The sequence below is a fragment of the Hyperoodon ampullatus genome (assembly GCF_949752795.1).
Source record: "Hyperoodon ampullatus genome assembly, chromosome: 11".
Taxonomy (NCBI): Eukaryota; Metazoa; Chordata; class Mammalia; order Artiodactyla; family Ziphiidae; genus Hyperoodon; species Hyperoodon ampullatus.
In genome coordinates this window covers 100342031-100359918 of record NC_136924.1, presented here as the reverse complement: position 1 = coordinate 100359918, position 17888 = coordinate 100342031, and the positions used below count along the sequence as shown (strand labels likewise).

At 39.2% G+C, this 17888-nt stretch overlaps 1 protein-coding gene across 4 annotated transcripts in view; it reads right to left on the bottom strand.

The window, feature by feature from the left end:
- Window positions 1-17888, bottom strand: part of WNK1 (WNK lysine deficient protein kinase 1) — a gene marked incomplete at both ends in the record, with an annotated part of 132465 nt that overhangs the window by 23921 nt on the left and 90656 nt on the right. The window contains 4 exons of one of the 4 annotated variants that reach the window (XM_079714880.1): window positions 2106-2255; window positions 9049-9132; window positions 11582-12823; window positions 17302-17489. In XM_079714880.1, coding sequence (XP_079571006.1) covers window positions 2106-2255; window positions 9049-9132; window positions 11582-12823; window positions 17302-17489 — 1664 coding nt within the window. Of the gene's footprint in view, window positions 1-336; window positions 778-2105; window positions 2256-9048; window positions 9133-11581; window positions 12824-17301; window positions 17490-17888 lie in introns of all 4 variants that reach the window. The other 3 variants (XM_079714881.1, XM_079714882.1, XM_079714883.1) reach the window with 3 other exon arrangements.

Below are 17888 nucleotides of genomic sequence, written 5' to 3'. Positions count from 1 at the left end.
ACCATGTTGGCTACCCATATTTACTCTTCCCATAAAAAAAAGGAGCCTGATATATTCTATGATTAGCCATACCTAGCTTTCAATCAGCTTACACTGAATATTGAGAGAACCATTTTTCTCCCAAGAGATGTCTTGGGGAAAATGGAAATGAGTCATCAGACATCATCGCCCTGTCCTTTCTCAGAATTTTACTATTTTAGCATCTCTGGTTGAGATCAGCAACTTTTGTTATTGTTAGTTATTCTGACATTCAGTTATTAGGTTTTTAAGTCCTTGATGTTCTATCATTAGAACCAAACCCTCTGGTGCCCTCCTTCTCACCAGCCAACACGGTACCTGGTAGAGAACATCTCCAGAGGGGAGTGGAGCCTCAGCAGTCTGCCCGAGGTTAGCGGCTATCCCCATGGACTGAACTGCTGGCTGCAGGAGCTGCGGGTGAGCCTGACTTGGCAGGTGAGTCACAGGCTGCAGGAGGGTGGGAAGCTGACTAGGGACCACGGTGGGTCCCCCTGGGGCTGCAGCTGCTGGAGCAGAGGAAGCCAAGGTAAGCAGAGGCTGATTAACGCCAGCTGCCATGGTGACAGGAAGCGGGGAGAAAGCTGGCTGAGGAGCTGAGGGGATCTGAGAGACAGGGTACTGGGGGAGTGAGGAAGGCGGGAGTGGCTGTCCCACAGGGAGAAAGTGAGCACCAGAATGGACTGGAACAACTGAGGGCTGTGTCGCGACTGGGATCTGAGGTTCGCCTTGGATAGTTGGTACTGGCTGGGAAACTGGAAGCTGGGAAGGTAAAGAAAAACAAAACAGACAGACTTTAAAAAAAAAAAGCAAGGCTGCCAAAAGCAAGACTTATGTATTAGCCAAAAAGAAAGAAAATTAAAACAAACACCAAACCCCTGCATACATTAGTGTAAGTTAATGTGCCACATAAGAGCAGGGAGAGGACGACAGGAGACAGGAGGCTGATAGACTGGCTGCTGTTCCAAATCTTTTGTGGTAGGAATTCTGCTCATGCTTCATCGTTCACCAATAAAAAGAACCCTTCCATACGAAAGGTTGTTTTCTTTACAGCCTGGCTGAGATATGTTTCACATACCATAATCCACTGGCATGTTTGCTGTCACTGAATCTACAACTGATACTACAGTGATTACTGAAATTCAAAGGACTTCCTTCCCAGTGGAGTTAGAGCTCATCCATAGTGCTTCCACAATTCTTAAGTCTAACACAGGCCTGTAAAAGTAGGTCTAATTACTATATTTCACTGATTGTATGATGCAATCATCCCTTTCCACCACCTGGTCATTTTAATGTTTAGGACATTAAGATATATCTTACAATTAATGGTATGTCAGTTCTCAGTGTTACATAAAATAATGGTGCATTTTACAATTGACAGTATCTCAGATGTGATGAAATATGACAGAAACAATACAAGCACAAGCCCCGATGTTAAAGCTGAAAAAAGGTCATTCAGAAGAGCTTATCTTCTACAGGGTTACTTTTCTTTCCTTTTTTTTTTTTTTAAAATATTTATTTATTATTTATTTGGCTGTGCCGGGTCTTAGTTGCAACACGCAGGATCTTTAGTTGCAGCATGCGGGATCTAGTTCCCTGACCAGGGGTCGAACCTGGGCCCCCTGCATTGGGAGCACGGAGTCTTAGCCACTGGGCCACTAGGGAAGTCCCCAGGGTTACTTTTCAAGTGACTAGAAGGGTAACTTAGAAAAAAAAATCATTCCATATAAGGGTTTTTTATGACTTCAGAAGGCAATGAAGGAAGGAAACAATGCATAAATCTACGTGAAAACACAGCATAATTGCAAACCTAGAATGATAGGTACAACTGACAATTCTAGAAAATGTCATAGGTTCAATTACTACAGCACCTTTATCAGTTCTATACCTGTCAAACTGATTTTAGGCTGATAAACCTAAAAGTTAAACATTTTTGGATTATCGCTGCTGTATATACACATTTATATTAACCAATGCATATATACAAAAGAAGCAATTTTCACTTCATTTTTGCAGTGAAAATAACCAATTTTCACCATTAGGGAAGGTAGAAGTCATGTGGCACTCCTTTCTAGAAGTTAAGCGTTCACCTGTTTTCCTGCTGACACATGCGAAAAGGACTGTGGAGGTTGAGGCTGACTTGTGGGCTGTGCAGTCATGGCCTCGCTGGAGGCTGACGTCTGGGGAAGTGCATACTGCGCTGTCTGCTGAGAGGGGGCTGTCTGCTGCACTCCTTGCTGCTGAGAAGAAAACCATCACTCAGTTTTATTTCAAGTCATTAACAGCATGTTTCTAAGGAAGTATGTTTGCCTATCAGTGCCTGTAAAAGATGGCAATTTTAGTAATCAAGACATGCACAAACCCAAATTCACCAATTCCCCTTTTTACACATCTTTCTTTTTCATCTGGTCTTCTTTATTTGTGATGGTACAACCAAGAACTAACCCATGTTTCAAAGTTTGAGTCACCACTGGCTCTTCACCTAACAGGCTCCTTGCCCCAGTAGCAGCTCAGGTATTTACAAACACCTTCAGACACCATGTCCAAACAGACCCTCTCTCCTCCAAATTCCTCCCTCTTTGTTCCCATTTCTTGATAGCAGCTCTCACTTTGGTCGTATATTTAACTAATCCAATCTCTTCCTTTAATCTCTTTCCCTTAATCTATCAATATTTCATCAACTGTGTAATTTGCTTAAAGAATAGCTTTGATAATGGCTACAAAATGGGAGAAAAGCATTGAATTTTGAACTTCAGCTTTACCATTTACTAGCTGTGATACCTTAGAGATTGCTCATTTTCCTGCCAAAATGAGGTTTCCTTCTTTGAAAACAAGGATACTATCACTCAACTCAACGTACGGCAAAGGGAATGTCATCTGGAAATCAAGCATGTGCTAGGCACTCTGGTATAATACACCTAAACTTGATGAATGGCATGTAATTGTACCCAAACACTAACTTTTGCCATAAAATTAATGGCCCCCTCTAGCCTAACAAAAATCGGAACTTCATAGCTGACTTTCAAGACTCTTTAATACCTATAACTAATTTAAATTTTTTAATTTTTGAATACAAAAACAACACCTGTTTGTGATAAAAATTTTAAGCAATATATTAGATTAATAGAGTTAAATGAAAATACCCAACCTCATTTCTCCACAGGCAATCACAATTAGTGGTTTGGTGCATCGACTTTATGGATTTCCTTCTAGGCATAAGTGGTCATTTACACACAGGCTGATTTTGTTTTAAAAAACAAAACAAAAACACACCCATTTTATAAATACTGTTCTCTGACATGCCATTTTCATTTTATTTATCAATGGCACTGATATCCTAATGATGAACACTTTGGTTGATTGAATTTTGTTACTTAAAATAATGCTGCAACCAATGATAGCCTTTAGCAGCCTTAGCAGCCTTCAAACATATCATACAGTATTATCAACTACAGTCACTATGCTGTACATTGCATCCCCAAGACTTATTTATTTTTGTTTTTATGTCTATTATGCATCTACCCACCTTAACAAGCATCCTAGATTTTGTTAGGTGATAATCTGCAAATAATATTTTTACTTTCCTGATATTTATTCCTCATTTCTTTCTTATTATACCAATTAAAACCATCAAAAGAATCCTGAAATATAATAGTGACAGTAGTCATGTTTTATCCTTATTTATTTCTGATAATGGATTCTTAACTTAAAAAACTTAGGAACAAATGGCTGAATTATATAAAATTGATTTTCAGCAACTAAGATATATCATATGTATCCGACTATAAGGCAGCTCTGAGTATAAGACAATTTTGCCCATTTTCCCACTAAGAAAGAAGAACCAAGAAAGTAGAAAACCTTTTTGATTAACCTGAATATATTTAAACTTGAAGGAATTCACTGTGAACTACCTACAGTTATCTAAGCCGTTAATTTTCATACCTACGTAAGATCGTCTTTTAATATAAATATACTAATTCGGAAATGCTGCTCCCCTTGCCTCACTCAAATTCTTCACATTGTAATTACACATCAGCATTTTTATCTTCAGGGAAGCTACACTATGAATGATCTCGCTTTTCTGGCGCATAACATAGTACTTTTTCTTTAAGTTGTGTCTTGAGGTAAAATCTGCAGTGACAAGCATCTGCTTGATTATTAGTATTAGGACAATTCTATTGTTTTTGCAATTGTCTTACAGGTGTATATTCATGTAACCTTTAAGTGATCTTTAAATGTTATTTACAATGAACCTGGAGCAGTGAAGTTGTTCCCCTAAGGACAAAATCTATGTTTAATGTCTTGGTATATATAAAACCAATTCTGTCAGATATTGCCTGTAAACACTTCCAACTACATACACCATTTAAGGTCCTTACAGGCACACTTGTTCTCAACAGTTTCACTTTATTCCATTAATATTTTTTTGTGTTATTGTTCAAAGCAAAGACCAGTAAGAGCCCCGTGATGTGAGCCTCATGAAGGTGTGACTACATGGTGATCCCCCTTCTTCATAAGGGCTCAATCTGAGCAAAACCCCCCCCTTATATTTGGGCGCACAATTACCTCTCTCCCGCACCCCCATCAACGCAGACCCTTGCTTACATCACGATTTGGACTCAATCAGCTCTTTCCTGAACTCACACCTTCACTTGTTTTTTATGTTTTAGGCCGTGCCACGTGGCATGTGGGATCCTAGTTCCCTGACCAGGGATCAAACTAGTGCCCCCTGCATTGGGAGCATGGAGTCCTAACCATAAGTCCTGACTTATCTGTATTCTAGCTACACTGAACCCAAGGGTTGTTTATTTGTCTCACAGCTTTCTACCTTTGTGCCTTCTACCTTGCTTATACTGCCCCCCTGCCCTTTTCTTTGGGCCTAGAATATTCCTTATCCTTCATCTGAATCTAACTCATAATCAGAGTCCAGTTCAAATGCTCTTTCATAAACCTACAGATATCCCCCTCCCTGCTCAGAAGAGATATAGTCTCCTCCTTTCATGGAGTCAGACTACTTGGATTTAAATTCTTTCTATCTTTTAGAAGCTGTGTAAGTTTGGGTAAAGTACTTAGCTTCTCCAGATCTCGTTTCAGCTTTCCCATCTGTACAATGGAAATAATGATAGTACCTATATTTATATTGTTCATAGAAGGATTAAATAAAAACACAGGTAGATTGCTTTGCACACTGTATATAATGTTAGCTATTATCCTTACTCGTTTTGTAGGAGTTGACGTATATGTTTACCAGATTATTCAGGCTCCCTGAAAGTAGCCTTATATGATCCATCTTGGTAGTCCATCAGTGCCTAGCACGTGGTCCTTCAGAGCATGAACTCAGTTAGGAAAAAGCTGTTTAATTAGTTGTGTGTGTGTAAGCTGTTTAATTAGCTGTGTGTGTGTACTGTAAAAAATGAGTTTATTTTTTATTTTTATTTTTTTTTGCTGTACGCGGGCCTCTCACTGTTGTGGCCTCTCCCGTTGCGGACCACAGGCTCCGAATGCACAGGCTCAGCGGCCATGGCTCACGGGCCCAGCCGCTCCGCGGCATGTGGGATCCTCCCGGACCGGGGCACGAGCCCGTGTCCCCTGCATTGGCAGGCGGACTCTCAACCACTGCGCCACCAGGGAGACCCAAAAATGAGCAGTTTTATAAACATATACCCTCACTCCTTGCTTAGAATAATTGAGAGGCATGTATGCCACTTATACATTAAAGCATTTATAGAGAAGTGGCACCTCTGGATAGGACAGGAGTATATGGTGTGTGTGTGTGTGTTTTTTTTTTTAACACAATCACACTGGCTAATAATCAACACTTTAGCCAAATAAGTACTGTTTAGCATAGCAACTTGGCATCATGCTTTGCATAAAACTGCCTCTGAAAACAGCCTGTACTGACCGTGTACTATCTGTTGGACAAGGGTGCTTGAAAAAAATGTTCATGAGCCTTAGTTGAACAAAAAGTAAGAGATAACTACAGACTCTACATGTGCCCTATGGATGAAATTATTAAGGAAGCAGGGTAGCTCATGACCTTTCGTGGCAGCAAAATACTCAGATTTCCAGTAGGAGAAAGCTAGTTCTGGTACCTCATTAAGATACGATATAGCACTAGAAGAGATTCTTGATAAAAACATGAAAAGAAGCAATCCTTTATTCAGTATATTTCAGAAACACAAGAAGTAAAGTAAATTTAAGCTAAAGTTCATCTCTTTCCTCACACTAGTAAAATTAGAGAGATTGTTTCCTAAGGTGGTGTTGGGACGTGACGGTATGCAAAACAAAAATCAGATCTAAAAACAGACTCTAACTGTACAGTACAAAAAGTTTACAATCTTTCTTTCCTGGATTTAAATCTTTCCCCAGAAGATAAAACAAACAAATACAGCTCCTTGGGTACCTTTGCAGAATCATGAATCCCCGTAGAACTTTAATGCAGAAAAAAGAAAACTACTGTAGAAATCTTGGATTCTGGTTTGTAATGTTTAGTTCTATCTATCTATTGGCTACGCAACCCTGGAAAAGTTAAATATTCTAGACTGCATACACTTATTTAGATTGAGGGCTCAATTTTATGATTCTACTTAACTCATCCTATATTTAAAATAACTCACAAAATAAAAGTTATCTGAAAAAAGCATCACTGAAACGGGAATTCTTGTTTGTACTGTAGAGATAGCCATTTAGTCAGATCTTTTCCCAGAAGAGTCAAGCACCTGATTCTTTTAACCTGACATTTGTGGAGCTGCCCCCTGCCCCCCGACTGTGCATACTTTCGTCACCATTAAACTCAATGGCTTATTTCACTGCTTCATAACAAATTCCTTTGGAAAAGGAAAAACAGAGCATACACTTAAATCTGCACATTTTATTGGTATTGGCCTGTGTCCAATGATAAGTAAATTAGGAGACTGGTATCCATGATAGCGTTTCTGTCCTCACTCAGCTTTATGTAACTTTTAATTTGTATTCTTATCAGGGGTTGTTAATATAATTAAACCCGTTAAGGTTGGCAAAAATGTCACTACTTGAACATAACTATAAATATATACAGATTCAGACACTTGTCTGGAAGAAAGGGCAGGAGCAAGACAAAACGTGTAATTCCCAGCCCTTCCATTCTATAAGATAGAGGTGTTGGCCACAGAGAAAATGTATGTACAGGCACCTCAGAGATATTACAGGTTTGGTTCAGATCACTGCAATAAAGTGAATATTGCAATAATCCAAGTCACATGAATTTTTTTGTTTCCTAGTACATATGCCTCACTGTAGTCTATTAAGTATGAAACAGCATCATGACTAAAAAGACAATGTGTGTACCTTAATTTAAAAACTGCTTTATTATTAATAGATGCTAACCATCATCTGAGCCTTCAGCAAGTCATAATCCTTTTGCAATAGTAACATCAAAGATCACTGATCACAGATCACCATAACAAATATAATAGTAATGAAGATGTTTGAAATAAGTGTGGGAATTAGCAAAACGTGACACAGAGACACGAAATGAGCAAATGCTGTTGGAAAAATGGTGCTGACAGACTTGCCTGAAGCAGGGTTAATACAAATCTTCAATTTGTAAAAAAAAAAAAAAAAAAAAAAAAAAACGTAATACCTACGAAGCACAAGAAAGCGAAGCACAGTAAAACGAGGTTTGCCTGTATAACCAAGCTAATCTTGTACAAGGAACATCTAATCTTAAACCAGCATCAAATGACCACATGATCACATGCTGGACTGTGAGCAGGCCATTTGTAAGGAGAATTGAAAACTTAGTTTCAAAAATTGATAGAAACAAGCCAATTTAGAATTTGGTGGTTTGAAAACACACTGCATAGGGAACTATCAACAAAATAATTCACTGGGAAGTTTTGTTTTTTTTTTTTTTTTTTCTGGTACGCGGGCCCCTCACTGCTGTGGCCTCTCCCGTTGCGGAGCACAGGCTCCGGACACACAGGCTCAGCGGCCATGGCTCACGGGCCCAGCTGCTCCGCGGCATGCGGGATCTTCCCGGACTGGGGCACGAACCCGTGTCCCCTGCATCGGCAGGCGGACTCTCGACCACTGTGCCACCAAGGAAGCCTGACTGGGAAGTTTTTATGACACATGTAGTGGCTATAAATTTTATTTGAAACAGATAATATTCGATTGTGCCCCCAAAGCATTATTTCCATGTAAATAATTACTGTTAATATCAGTGATGCACTACAGATATTTAATTTTACAATTACCAGTTTTGCTGTTGAATACATCAGCATTATACTAATCCCTTGAGTTCTCTGAACCTTTGGGAACAAATTCCCCAAATCAGAAGTTTAAAACATTTTTTCAAAGTTCCTGAAGTAGTTGTTCTTAGGCTTTCATTCATTTTAGCATAAAATCTGATGCCCCACCCCACAGATTAGAAATAATTAAAAAGGAGTGGAGCATTACTGGAGTCAAGCACGATGAAAGCAATGGTAAAATGCTCACAAGAGGACAAATCGTGAAATAGAGAGACACAAAATTGACATTCTTTGTACAGTTGATCCTCAAATAACACGGGTTTGAACAGCGTGGGTTCACTTATATGTTAATTTTTTTCAATAAGTACATACTTCAGTACTATGCGATCCAAGATTGGTTTAATCTGTCGATGTGTAACTTCAGAGAGGGAGGACCCACTATAAAGTTATGCACAGATTTTTGACTGTGCAGAAGGCCTGTGCCCCTAACCCCCTGTGCTGTTCAAGGGTCAACCGTATTGTTAAAATAGTGTAGAATCATCTGTTTAAGAAGGCACATAAAGTATGTCAGTAAAAATAATTCTTTTGAATTTCAATATATGTCTAATCTAATAGACCATTCAAAAATACATTAAACAAAAGATTTTCTAAAATGTTACTGAAGACAGGAAATGTTATGCCTCTGGATTTTCCTTTCAAAAACTTCGCAAGCCATTTACATCAGGAATCCAATTCATGAAAGACGTAAAACAGTGTTTTGGCTATTGCTAATCCATAAAATGTAGCAATGAGTTGCTCTCACCTGCTGAGAATGTTGTATGGGTTGGGAGGATGAAACCCCTGTTAAACTACTTGAAGATTGCTGACCCTGGCTCTGCCCCTGTGCCTGAAGGAGAGAAGTGAATACAAAAAATTAGAGAAGCCCAAAGGTATGTTTATACAGAGGTCAGCATTTTGCAATAAATATGTGAGCTCCTGAGAGTCTGCCTGAGCAAGATGAAACATTCGCTTGATTAAGTATGTAGGGAGAGACCGCTGGGGCATGTTTTTAAAGAGAAGGTTAGAGAAGGATCATATTACAGAACATACTCTGATTCCATGCAAAACCACTGATGGTTAAAACCTAACCTACCCTGCCGCTCAGGCTATATTTTTTGTACTATTTTTGTAAAATAGTAAGATTCAAAATAAAATTATTATTGAAAGTAATCAGGAAAAATAATAAGACTATCAGTGTGAAAAAACTATCCAAACAATTACAGAAAAAAGGGTATTTAATAATGCTATTTCGTTCCTTTTGCTATTTCTTGTAGTGCTATAGTGACTTTTGTCAAAAATGTAAAAAAAATTGTTATCATCATTACCTGCCAAGTACCTAGAGCAATGGCTCTCAACCAGGGGCACTTCTGGGAACCCCATGCCCCTTCCCAAAGATGTCTGGCAGTGTCTGGGGCTAGTTTTGGTTGTCACAACTGCTACTGGTACTTGGTGGGGGGAGGCCAGGGATGCTGCTAAACACTCTACAAATGCACAGGGCAGCCCTCACAGCAAAGAGCCATCTCACCTAAAATGTCCATACGATTGGAATTTGAGAAACCCTCACTTAGAAGAGATCTTAAGTTAAAATAAATTAGAAGGTGAGAACTGAATGCAGGACTTGATAATAGGTGAGCTAAGAAAACGAAAAGGCCCACCTTTGCTGTTTCATTTCAGTTTAGAGGGGCTTCTCTGAAGCTTACTTGGATAGAACATCACATTCTACTGCATCTTAACCACTGTGAGTATACATTCTTTCTGCACCTTTTCTGTAAACTACCTGATGTTTGAAATTTCATTTTGGAAAGTTTAAAGGAGCAAGGCTGGCAGTGCATACACGTTCACAGTATGGGCTGGCAACCAGTGTGTTAATGTGAGCGTACCATACCGCATGTACACACAGTACAGATTTTCAAGTTTCTGGGTCTTTTTGCTTAGTACTGCTCTAAGTAACTGATAGTTTATGTATTTTTGGGGGGTTAATTTATGCCCCTGATGGGGGAAGAACATAGGAAGAAAGTACAAAGAAGAACATATAGTTCTTTATAGAAGAGCGGGATATTTAAAACATCCAAATGATATCTTGAATATATAATTGCAAAGTTTCCTATTTAACTGCATAGTCTCCCACATAAATTTTATAAGACTTACACATTTGACAAAATGTATCAAAGGAATAATATATGAAATAGTCATTACTGACTCCACTTCTTGAATGCTATTACATCCATCACTTTGTCTTTATTTGCAAGAGGGTGCATATACTCGTATTCATAAACAACAAAATGTAAATTTGTTGAGGAAAAATCCAAGAACTGAGGTATCTAATGGTCTTTACCCTGCAAACATATACCACAAATCCCAAAAACAAAACAAAAAAACCCCCGCCACCCACACTAGATTCTAACTTAGTTGCTAAAAATTAGAATCAGTCAATTTTGTGGATTAACATTTTATTTGAACATATAATACACAGTGACCTGTTTGACTAATGCCTTTTTTTTTTTTTTTTGCGGTACGCGGGCCTCTCACTGTTGTGGCCTCTCCCGTTGCGGAGCACAGGCTCCAGATGTGCAGTCTTAGCGACCATGGCTCACTGGCCCAGCCGCTCCGCGGCATGTGGGATCTTCCCAGACCGGGGCACGAACCCGCATCCCCTGCATCGGCAGGCGGACTCTCAACCACTGAGCCACCAGGGAAGCCCTGACTAATGCCATTTTTAAAAGGCATCCTCACTTGTTAAGACAAATTCCTAAGATGTTTCCTCTCTTTTAAGATCCTTCCATACTAATGAAAACTCTGTATATTCCTAACACTACTTAAAAAAAAAAAAAAGATTCCCTATTTTTCATTCTTTGCATTTTACAGGAAAAGAAATGTTATCTTCTCTATTTTTTTAAAAACTAGCCATGTTTGTTTCTACGGAGAAAGAAATACTTCACATTACTATTTGTAAATAATCAATGCTCAGTCAACTTCACAGACATTTATGTGTTCACTACTAGTTGAAAACTCTGTCCACTCTACATATGGACAGAAGTCACTGATTTTGATGAGTAACTAAAAGTCTAGTTTTTGTGCTCTCTTTTCCAAGGGTGTACACGTTATAGGTAAATCAGGCCGCTTCTGTCTCATATTTTGCTCTTAAATACAAGTAGTCTAAAATCACCCCCCCAATGGAGAAACTCCATAATAAAATTAAACAATATCCCTCATGAATGGAAAGGAGGGATAGAAAACTTAAACGTAACGGTGCACAGTAGGGTAGTGTAAAAGAACCGTGGAGGTTTTCCTATAACCTGTGGATGGAGTGCAGATCCTCCCGAAGAAAATGAGGCAGATAAAACCTGCGGAGATGCGGCTCCTTGGGGGAAACAGAAGAAAAGTGGGGATTCTTGTAACACTGTCTGAGGCAGATGGATAAAGGGTAATGAGACGTCAGAGCCAAAAGGTGCAGCTGCTCCCCCTGTAGGGGGAGGTGACTGAAAATCACTGGGGTCTGAAGAAGTGATTTGTGAGGAATCACTGGAATATTCTGGGCTTCCTATAGGCCAGCTCTGTCCGGTGGGCTCTACCACAGAGACGGTCAGTTCTGGGGCCTGGAAATCATGCTGTTCTTCAGTCACAGGCTGCAGGCGGCCGTGTAATCCTGTGGATTGAGGAGGTGGTTCTTCCTGATTCAAGTCCACAGCAACCTGTCGATTTCGGTAAATGCGCTGAGGCAAAACTCCTCCTCCTCCTTCTCCTGAAGAGGAGCGTGGAGTACGAGCGTGAAACTCAAATACACAATTGCTTCTGCTCTCATTGTTATGAGTTAACACAGCAGGTGCAGAATGAGGAACAAAGACAGGGTGAAATTTCAAGCCTGTAGCATCTGTACTGGTAGGTGCAGAAATGCTAGAGAGAGGAGATCCTGGGCTCAGTCCAGAATCTAATCTTAACCTCTGGAGGTGTCCTACCACGAAAGCCTGTCCGGATGGAAATTCAAAGACAGAACTCGAGGTAGGGCCCCCTTGCCCTGGCTTCTGTTCAGATGTCTGTCTCATAGGACTTGACAGGACTGGTGAGTTGTATGGAATACCCTCAAACTGTTCTGCCACCTGGGCCTGGTACTGTACCCCAGCTAGATACACTGCTTCCTGAGGAATAAAGTAGTGAGCTTCTTCCGCAAGTACTAGTCCAGGTCTATAGTCACTGTAAACTGGAGTTGGTTCAAACATAGGTTGGACCTGTATCTCACATGGCTCTCCAGTGACTCTACTGGCTGCAGTACCCAACATAACTACAGCCTCTGGTGTCCAGTTAGTTGGGCTGCCACCAGGTGGAAGAAGATTTTGGCCAACAGTCCTCAGCAGGGGTTGGAAGTGGTGAGTTTGGGCTTCCAAGAAGGAGGTGCTCTTACGCCGCTGGGAAATGGCCACCTTCGGTGGACAGGTGGGAGGTGGTGAAAAAGAAACTGGACGTTCATGAATAGTTGGGAAAAATATCTGTGATTCTGGGTATGTTGGGGTCCCCCCACACGGATGCGCCATGGACTGAGGCTGTATCAACATGAATAAGACAAGTAATTCATACATTCATATGTGAAATTACATTGACATGCACAATTGGGTAACTGTGTAATGCTATGAAACGGTTACACCAAATTTATAATTAATAAAGAAATAACAATGCTTTTGGAAATTATGTGCATAGTAAAAATCCATTAAATACATCCAGGGTCAATAAAATTATTCTGTGGGACTCTTTGCATTAGATAAGAGCTGCTTTTCCACAACTTTCCCCTCTCAAAGGAAATGGAAGAATTTAACCTTCTAAGTGATTATTCTGCTTTTACCTACAATTTGTATGTTCACTCATAACTGTACCAAGTCTTCCTACTCTGAAGCCTTATTGTCTGCTGGTGTGTTAGAGGCTCCAAGGGTTCATTTCTGATCAACTAACAGTATGTCTTCTGACTAGAAATCAGAAGAGATTTTTGGTGGATAGTAAAATATACACAACTTGGCCAGTGACTGTCATGTCTTTCCCCTGTCTGCCCCAAACCAAATGCAGTTAATTTTACTACATGAAACATGTTACAGATGCCAAATCATTGAATGTCCACTTTTCTGATTCTAGCTGTGTTGACTAATTTGGTGTTCAAATCAGGTGAAAAGGATAATTTAAATAAGAGCCAACTTGATTTAATAGCACTTTCTGTCACAGAGGCAGTTCTAGATTAAAAACTCTAAAGTTAGAATCGTACCCTGTCAAATGCAAACAGTACACACTGTAATAATTCACTTTCACGGACTCTTTTTTTAAAAGGGTAGATCAGTTTCATTCTTTCAATAGGGAAGACCCCTATCAAATAGGCAAAATGGCTCCACTGTTACTTCTTCACAACAGCTAAAAGGAGGTTTCTGTTTTGACTCAGAATGCTCCATTTTACTGTTGTTTATTCAAAGAGTATCCCAAAGCCATAAAACACTATACAGTTAATCATTCTCCTAGGTAAAAATCTCAAGATTTGAGGGTTGCTAGATCAGAATGTTAACTAAATTCTCTATCTGGAAAAGCAGCAGCAAAGTACCACAGTATTTAAAACAACTCTGAAAGATAGACCTTCCATAGACATTAATGGGGCCAAAGAAAATCACATGTACTATATGTGTATCTAATGTATTCCATTAGAGTCAAGATCCCACCTTATTCAAAGAAAAAAAATTTCCAAGAGGGAACATTATGTGGGGCCTTTTAGTTTGCTGACACCTCATTTTAAACAGCTAACAAATTAAAAGCAACTTTCCCTCTTCAATTATTCTTCACTCACTATTGGAAAAAAAATGGACTCATCCAGTGTCATTAGCGTCTCTTTGCAATAAAGTGAGGAGAAAACATGTTTGGGTAATGTTTGATAAAGAGAAAATTTGCTTTTGATTAAGCCAATGAGTTTAAAATTAAATAATACACACATTTTTTGCTAAGATACGAAAATGCAAGGATCTGAATACGTTGGTGGGGGATAGGAGAATATAACAAAAGCTCAATTTTATGGCTCCTCGCTGATAGATGCCAAGGGTGTTAGAAGCATTCTCTCTCATGACCCCCTTGCTTTTCTCCCCCTTAAAGCCTTACATAACAAAAAGTTACGGAACCATAGGAAAAACTGGTAACGTAAAAGCATAATATATTACTAAATCTAGCCCTGTTCTTTACTTAATTTGTATTAAAATTCTTGATGCCTGGATGTATTCACTGGTAATAAGTTTTGTCAGGAAGTTTATGTTACATACAGTACTGACAAAGAGGGAAGGCAGGCTGGAGCGTCGGTGCTTGCGCTGAAAGGCAGAGTGCATAGGCAGGACACTCTCCAATGCTTTAGAAAGCTTTTCGGCAAAGGTGTCCTCAGGGGCAGTCCGAAGGAGGGAAGGAGAAGGAGGTGCAGACAGCACTGGTGGTGGGGTGGAAGGAGCACTGGGAGAGATGCGGGACAGAGAGGGAACAGCAGAAAGATGGGGGACACAAACTGACAAGCTACGGCCACGACGAGGCTAGACAGAAAACAAACACACACATGAAAAACATGGCACTCTGAAAACAGGATAACCAAAGGTACAATGGTAACAGGGCATATACTTGACGTAAAGAAATGTTCCATCCTCCTCAATTGCACAAAGCCATTTTTTGAGGAGACGGAATCCCGCAAAGCACACTTGGCAGATCGTAACTATTCTCTCTGCACTGTTGGTCACGTATGAACAGCCACAACAATGACCAAGTATCTTCCTAAACATTCTGCAATAACATTAATTGTTATGAGTGTGCGAGTAAGAATGACCGACTGACTGAGGCAGCAGAACAGACAGGGAAAACGATGAATGGTGGCTTGCAGCTTCTGCAAACTTATTAAGATTAAACAAGAATGAATTCTATTAGTTTCATGTACATTATAAAACGTAGAAGATTTTAAACCTGGATCACTCTGCAGGAGCTCTGGAAACCTCAGACATAAAAGATTTCTCAGTTCTATTTTAGAAGGCATTAGATAAAAAAGTTGTTGGCTCGCAGTATTTCACTTATTACACTTGCCTATCTTTATCTATAAAGTTAAAAAGTCATTCCCTACTAGGAAGAGCATTAGCTTTCTAGACATAATTCATAATAGATACAGGAAACATTCTGTATTTTTATTAAAGTAGTCAATGGAAAAATATCTGAAATGTGAATCTCTAAAGAATAACATTACATTTTTTTCAGCCACATCAGAGGTTCAACTTTGGTTTACAAACTTAGAAAGTTTGAAGGACCTTAACATAAAGGTTTTAATATAGCTACAAAGCAGTAAATCTAACGCTGCAAGGCTGTCCTGAGCAAGTTTGTTATTTCCTTTTAGATATTGTGAACTGTGTAATTGATTACATTTTCTTTTTTTCCCACTCTTGCTTCTCTTTTATTTTTAACTCCACTTATAATTGATACATACTGTTGCAAGCCACAGTAAATTCTTTCTGGAATTAGAAAGGAATAATTATAAAAGTTTTGAAAAATCCTCAATATTTAATAATTCTTCATAATACTTCCACAGAATATTGTCATAAAAAGGCAAGAAGTCTCTCATATTTCATTAAAGTCTGCTTTTAGAGCATCAAATGTAGCTATATTTGTGGCACAAATATTTAACATCTTCATAAATGATCAGTCCATTTCCTTTTCTAAAACAGAGACCCAAAGTTCATAAACCCTGTGATGAGGGAAGCCAAGAGATTAAAAATAGTTTTTAAAAAATCTATAGTTATGATGATCCAGAAGAAATCAACAAGAGTAGAAAGTGACAAGAAATGCTGACAAATAATATTTGTTAGATCACAGAAATACACCTGTACAGTCTGTATAAAGCTCTTCTACCCTACCTACTTATTTTAAAGGTTAGAGAAGTAGGTTGTTAGAAGATTAGTACATTGGAAGTTTTCTTTCTGTTACTGTGGCCATCCATTCTTGAGACCTAGCCAAACATCTTTTATTCTAAGCTGTAGGATAAGAGACCACAACAAGCAGAAGTATTTTCTTACCAGAAAAAGATAGAGTTTCATTTAATGAAGAGCAAGAGTTCCACGAATTCAGATTAAAAGCTTTCTGAGAAAGAGGGACAATCTATCTGCCTAAAGATCTCACTAAACAAGGGCCCTACAGTGACGAGTAATTCTCAGCTCCTTCCTGAGGCAGAAAATGCATCTTATTGACCTCTGAAGACTTCACGGAGGGTCAACATAAGAAATGGGGTATTATCTAATGATCTATTTGAACATTCTCTGTATGAGAAGCAAGAGTGGCTAATGTAAAACATTGGTAATAATGTGTGTATATATGTGTGTATGTATGTGTATATATGCATAGATATAAATGTATAAAATATTTCAGGATATAATTTCTATAAGCTGATGCTAAAAATAAATCAGTCATAAAACAGATACCAAAATAAAGTGGAAAAGCAAATGAACATATACTGGGGAAGGAACTCACGTCCAACACAGACTTTAAGGCAAGAACACGCATAGCAACTGATGATTGAACACAAGCGCTAAATTAAATGGTCATTCCTTCACTATAGAGTACTCACATGCAGCATTCTATCATGGCCTGAAGTCTTACCTGTGTTTTATACATTAAGACACCTTACAGAAAAGACTCAGTAATTCTTTTAAGTAACTTCTGAAAAACTCTCCTTGCCCCCTCCCCCAAACCACTTGTGTGCCCGTCTTACACTGCTTGGAACAGTTCCAACACTGAAGGGCTAAAGAGAGCATTATCTTTAATCAAACGCAGATCGGTTTAAATCTTGTAAACAGTGTCTTCACACATTAATGTAGGTATCCTCCCCTGCCTGAATGACTCCGATTATACTCTATGATAAACCTGCCTCCTTTGGAAATGCGCCATTTGTATTTTTTACTCTGGACTCATGCTGTTACTAATTTGGCAGAAGAGTCTGAACTGAACACATTATAGGCTTACACTCTCTTGCACGGCTACTCACCATACTTGAGGGTGGATATACCCCATGGGGCTGAGCCTGTGCTTGGACAACAGACGCTGTGTGCCCTGGGAGGGTGCCAGTGGAATGTGCCTGCTCATGCTGGGAACCATACGAAACTGTCTGTTGGCTGCTCACTCGAGACTCTGTGAAGACAGAAGATCCCTGACCACTGTCAACCGTCCCGTCAGCTGAAGGAGAAATAAATTGCCAAAAAACAAGACAAAGAGACAAATCATGAAAAGAAGGTTCACATTTTCCCATCATAAACCCCTGATTTTAGGGTTAATTGGTTTTTTTCTTTGCACAGACCTGAACTAAATAAAAAATAAATACTAATTTTACTAAGTAGATTTCCATGTTTAAATGAGGGATCCATACAGAAAAAAGTTCTGTCTTAAAAAAAAAAAATTCCCTGGCTATCGCAGTATTTTCCCGCCTGAAGAACAAGGGGACTAAAACAGAATGTTATTAGTCAGCCTGAAGTTTGACACAGCTTCCAAAGTCTTAACTGTGGAGACCAGTGGGTTCTTAGTATTGAGAAGGTAGTTCAAAATACTAACTAGCAGTCTCATTAGTTTCTAGTTTAT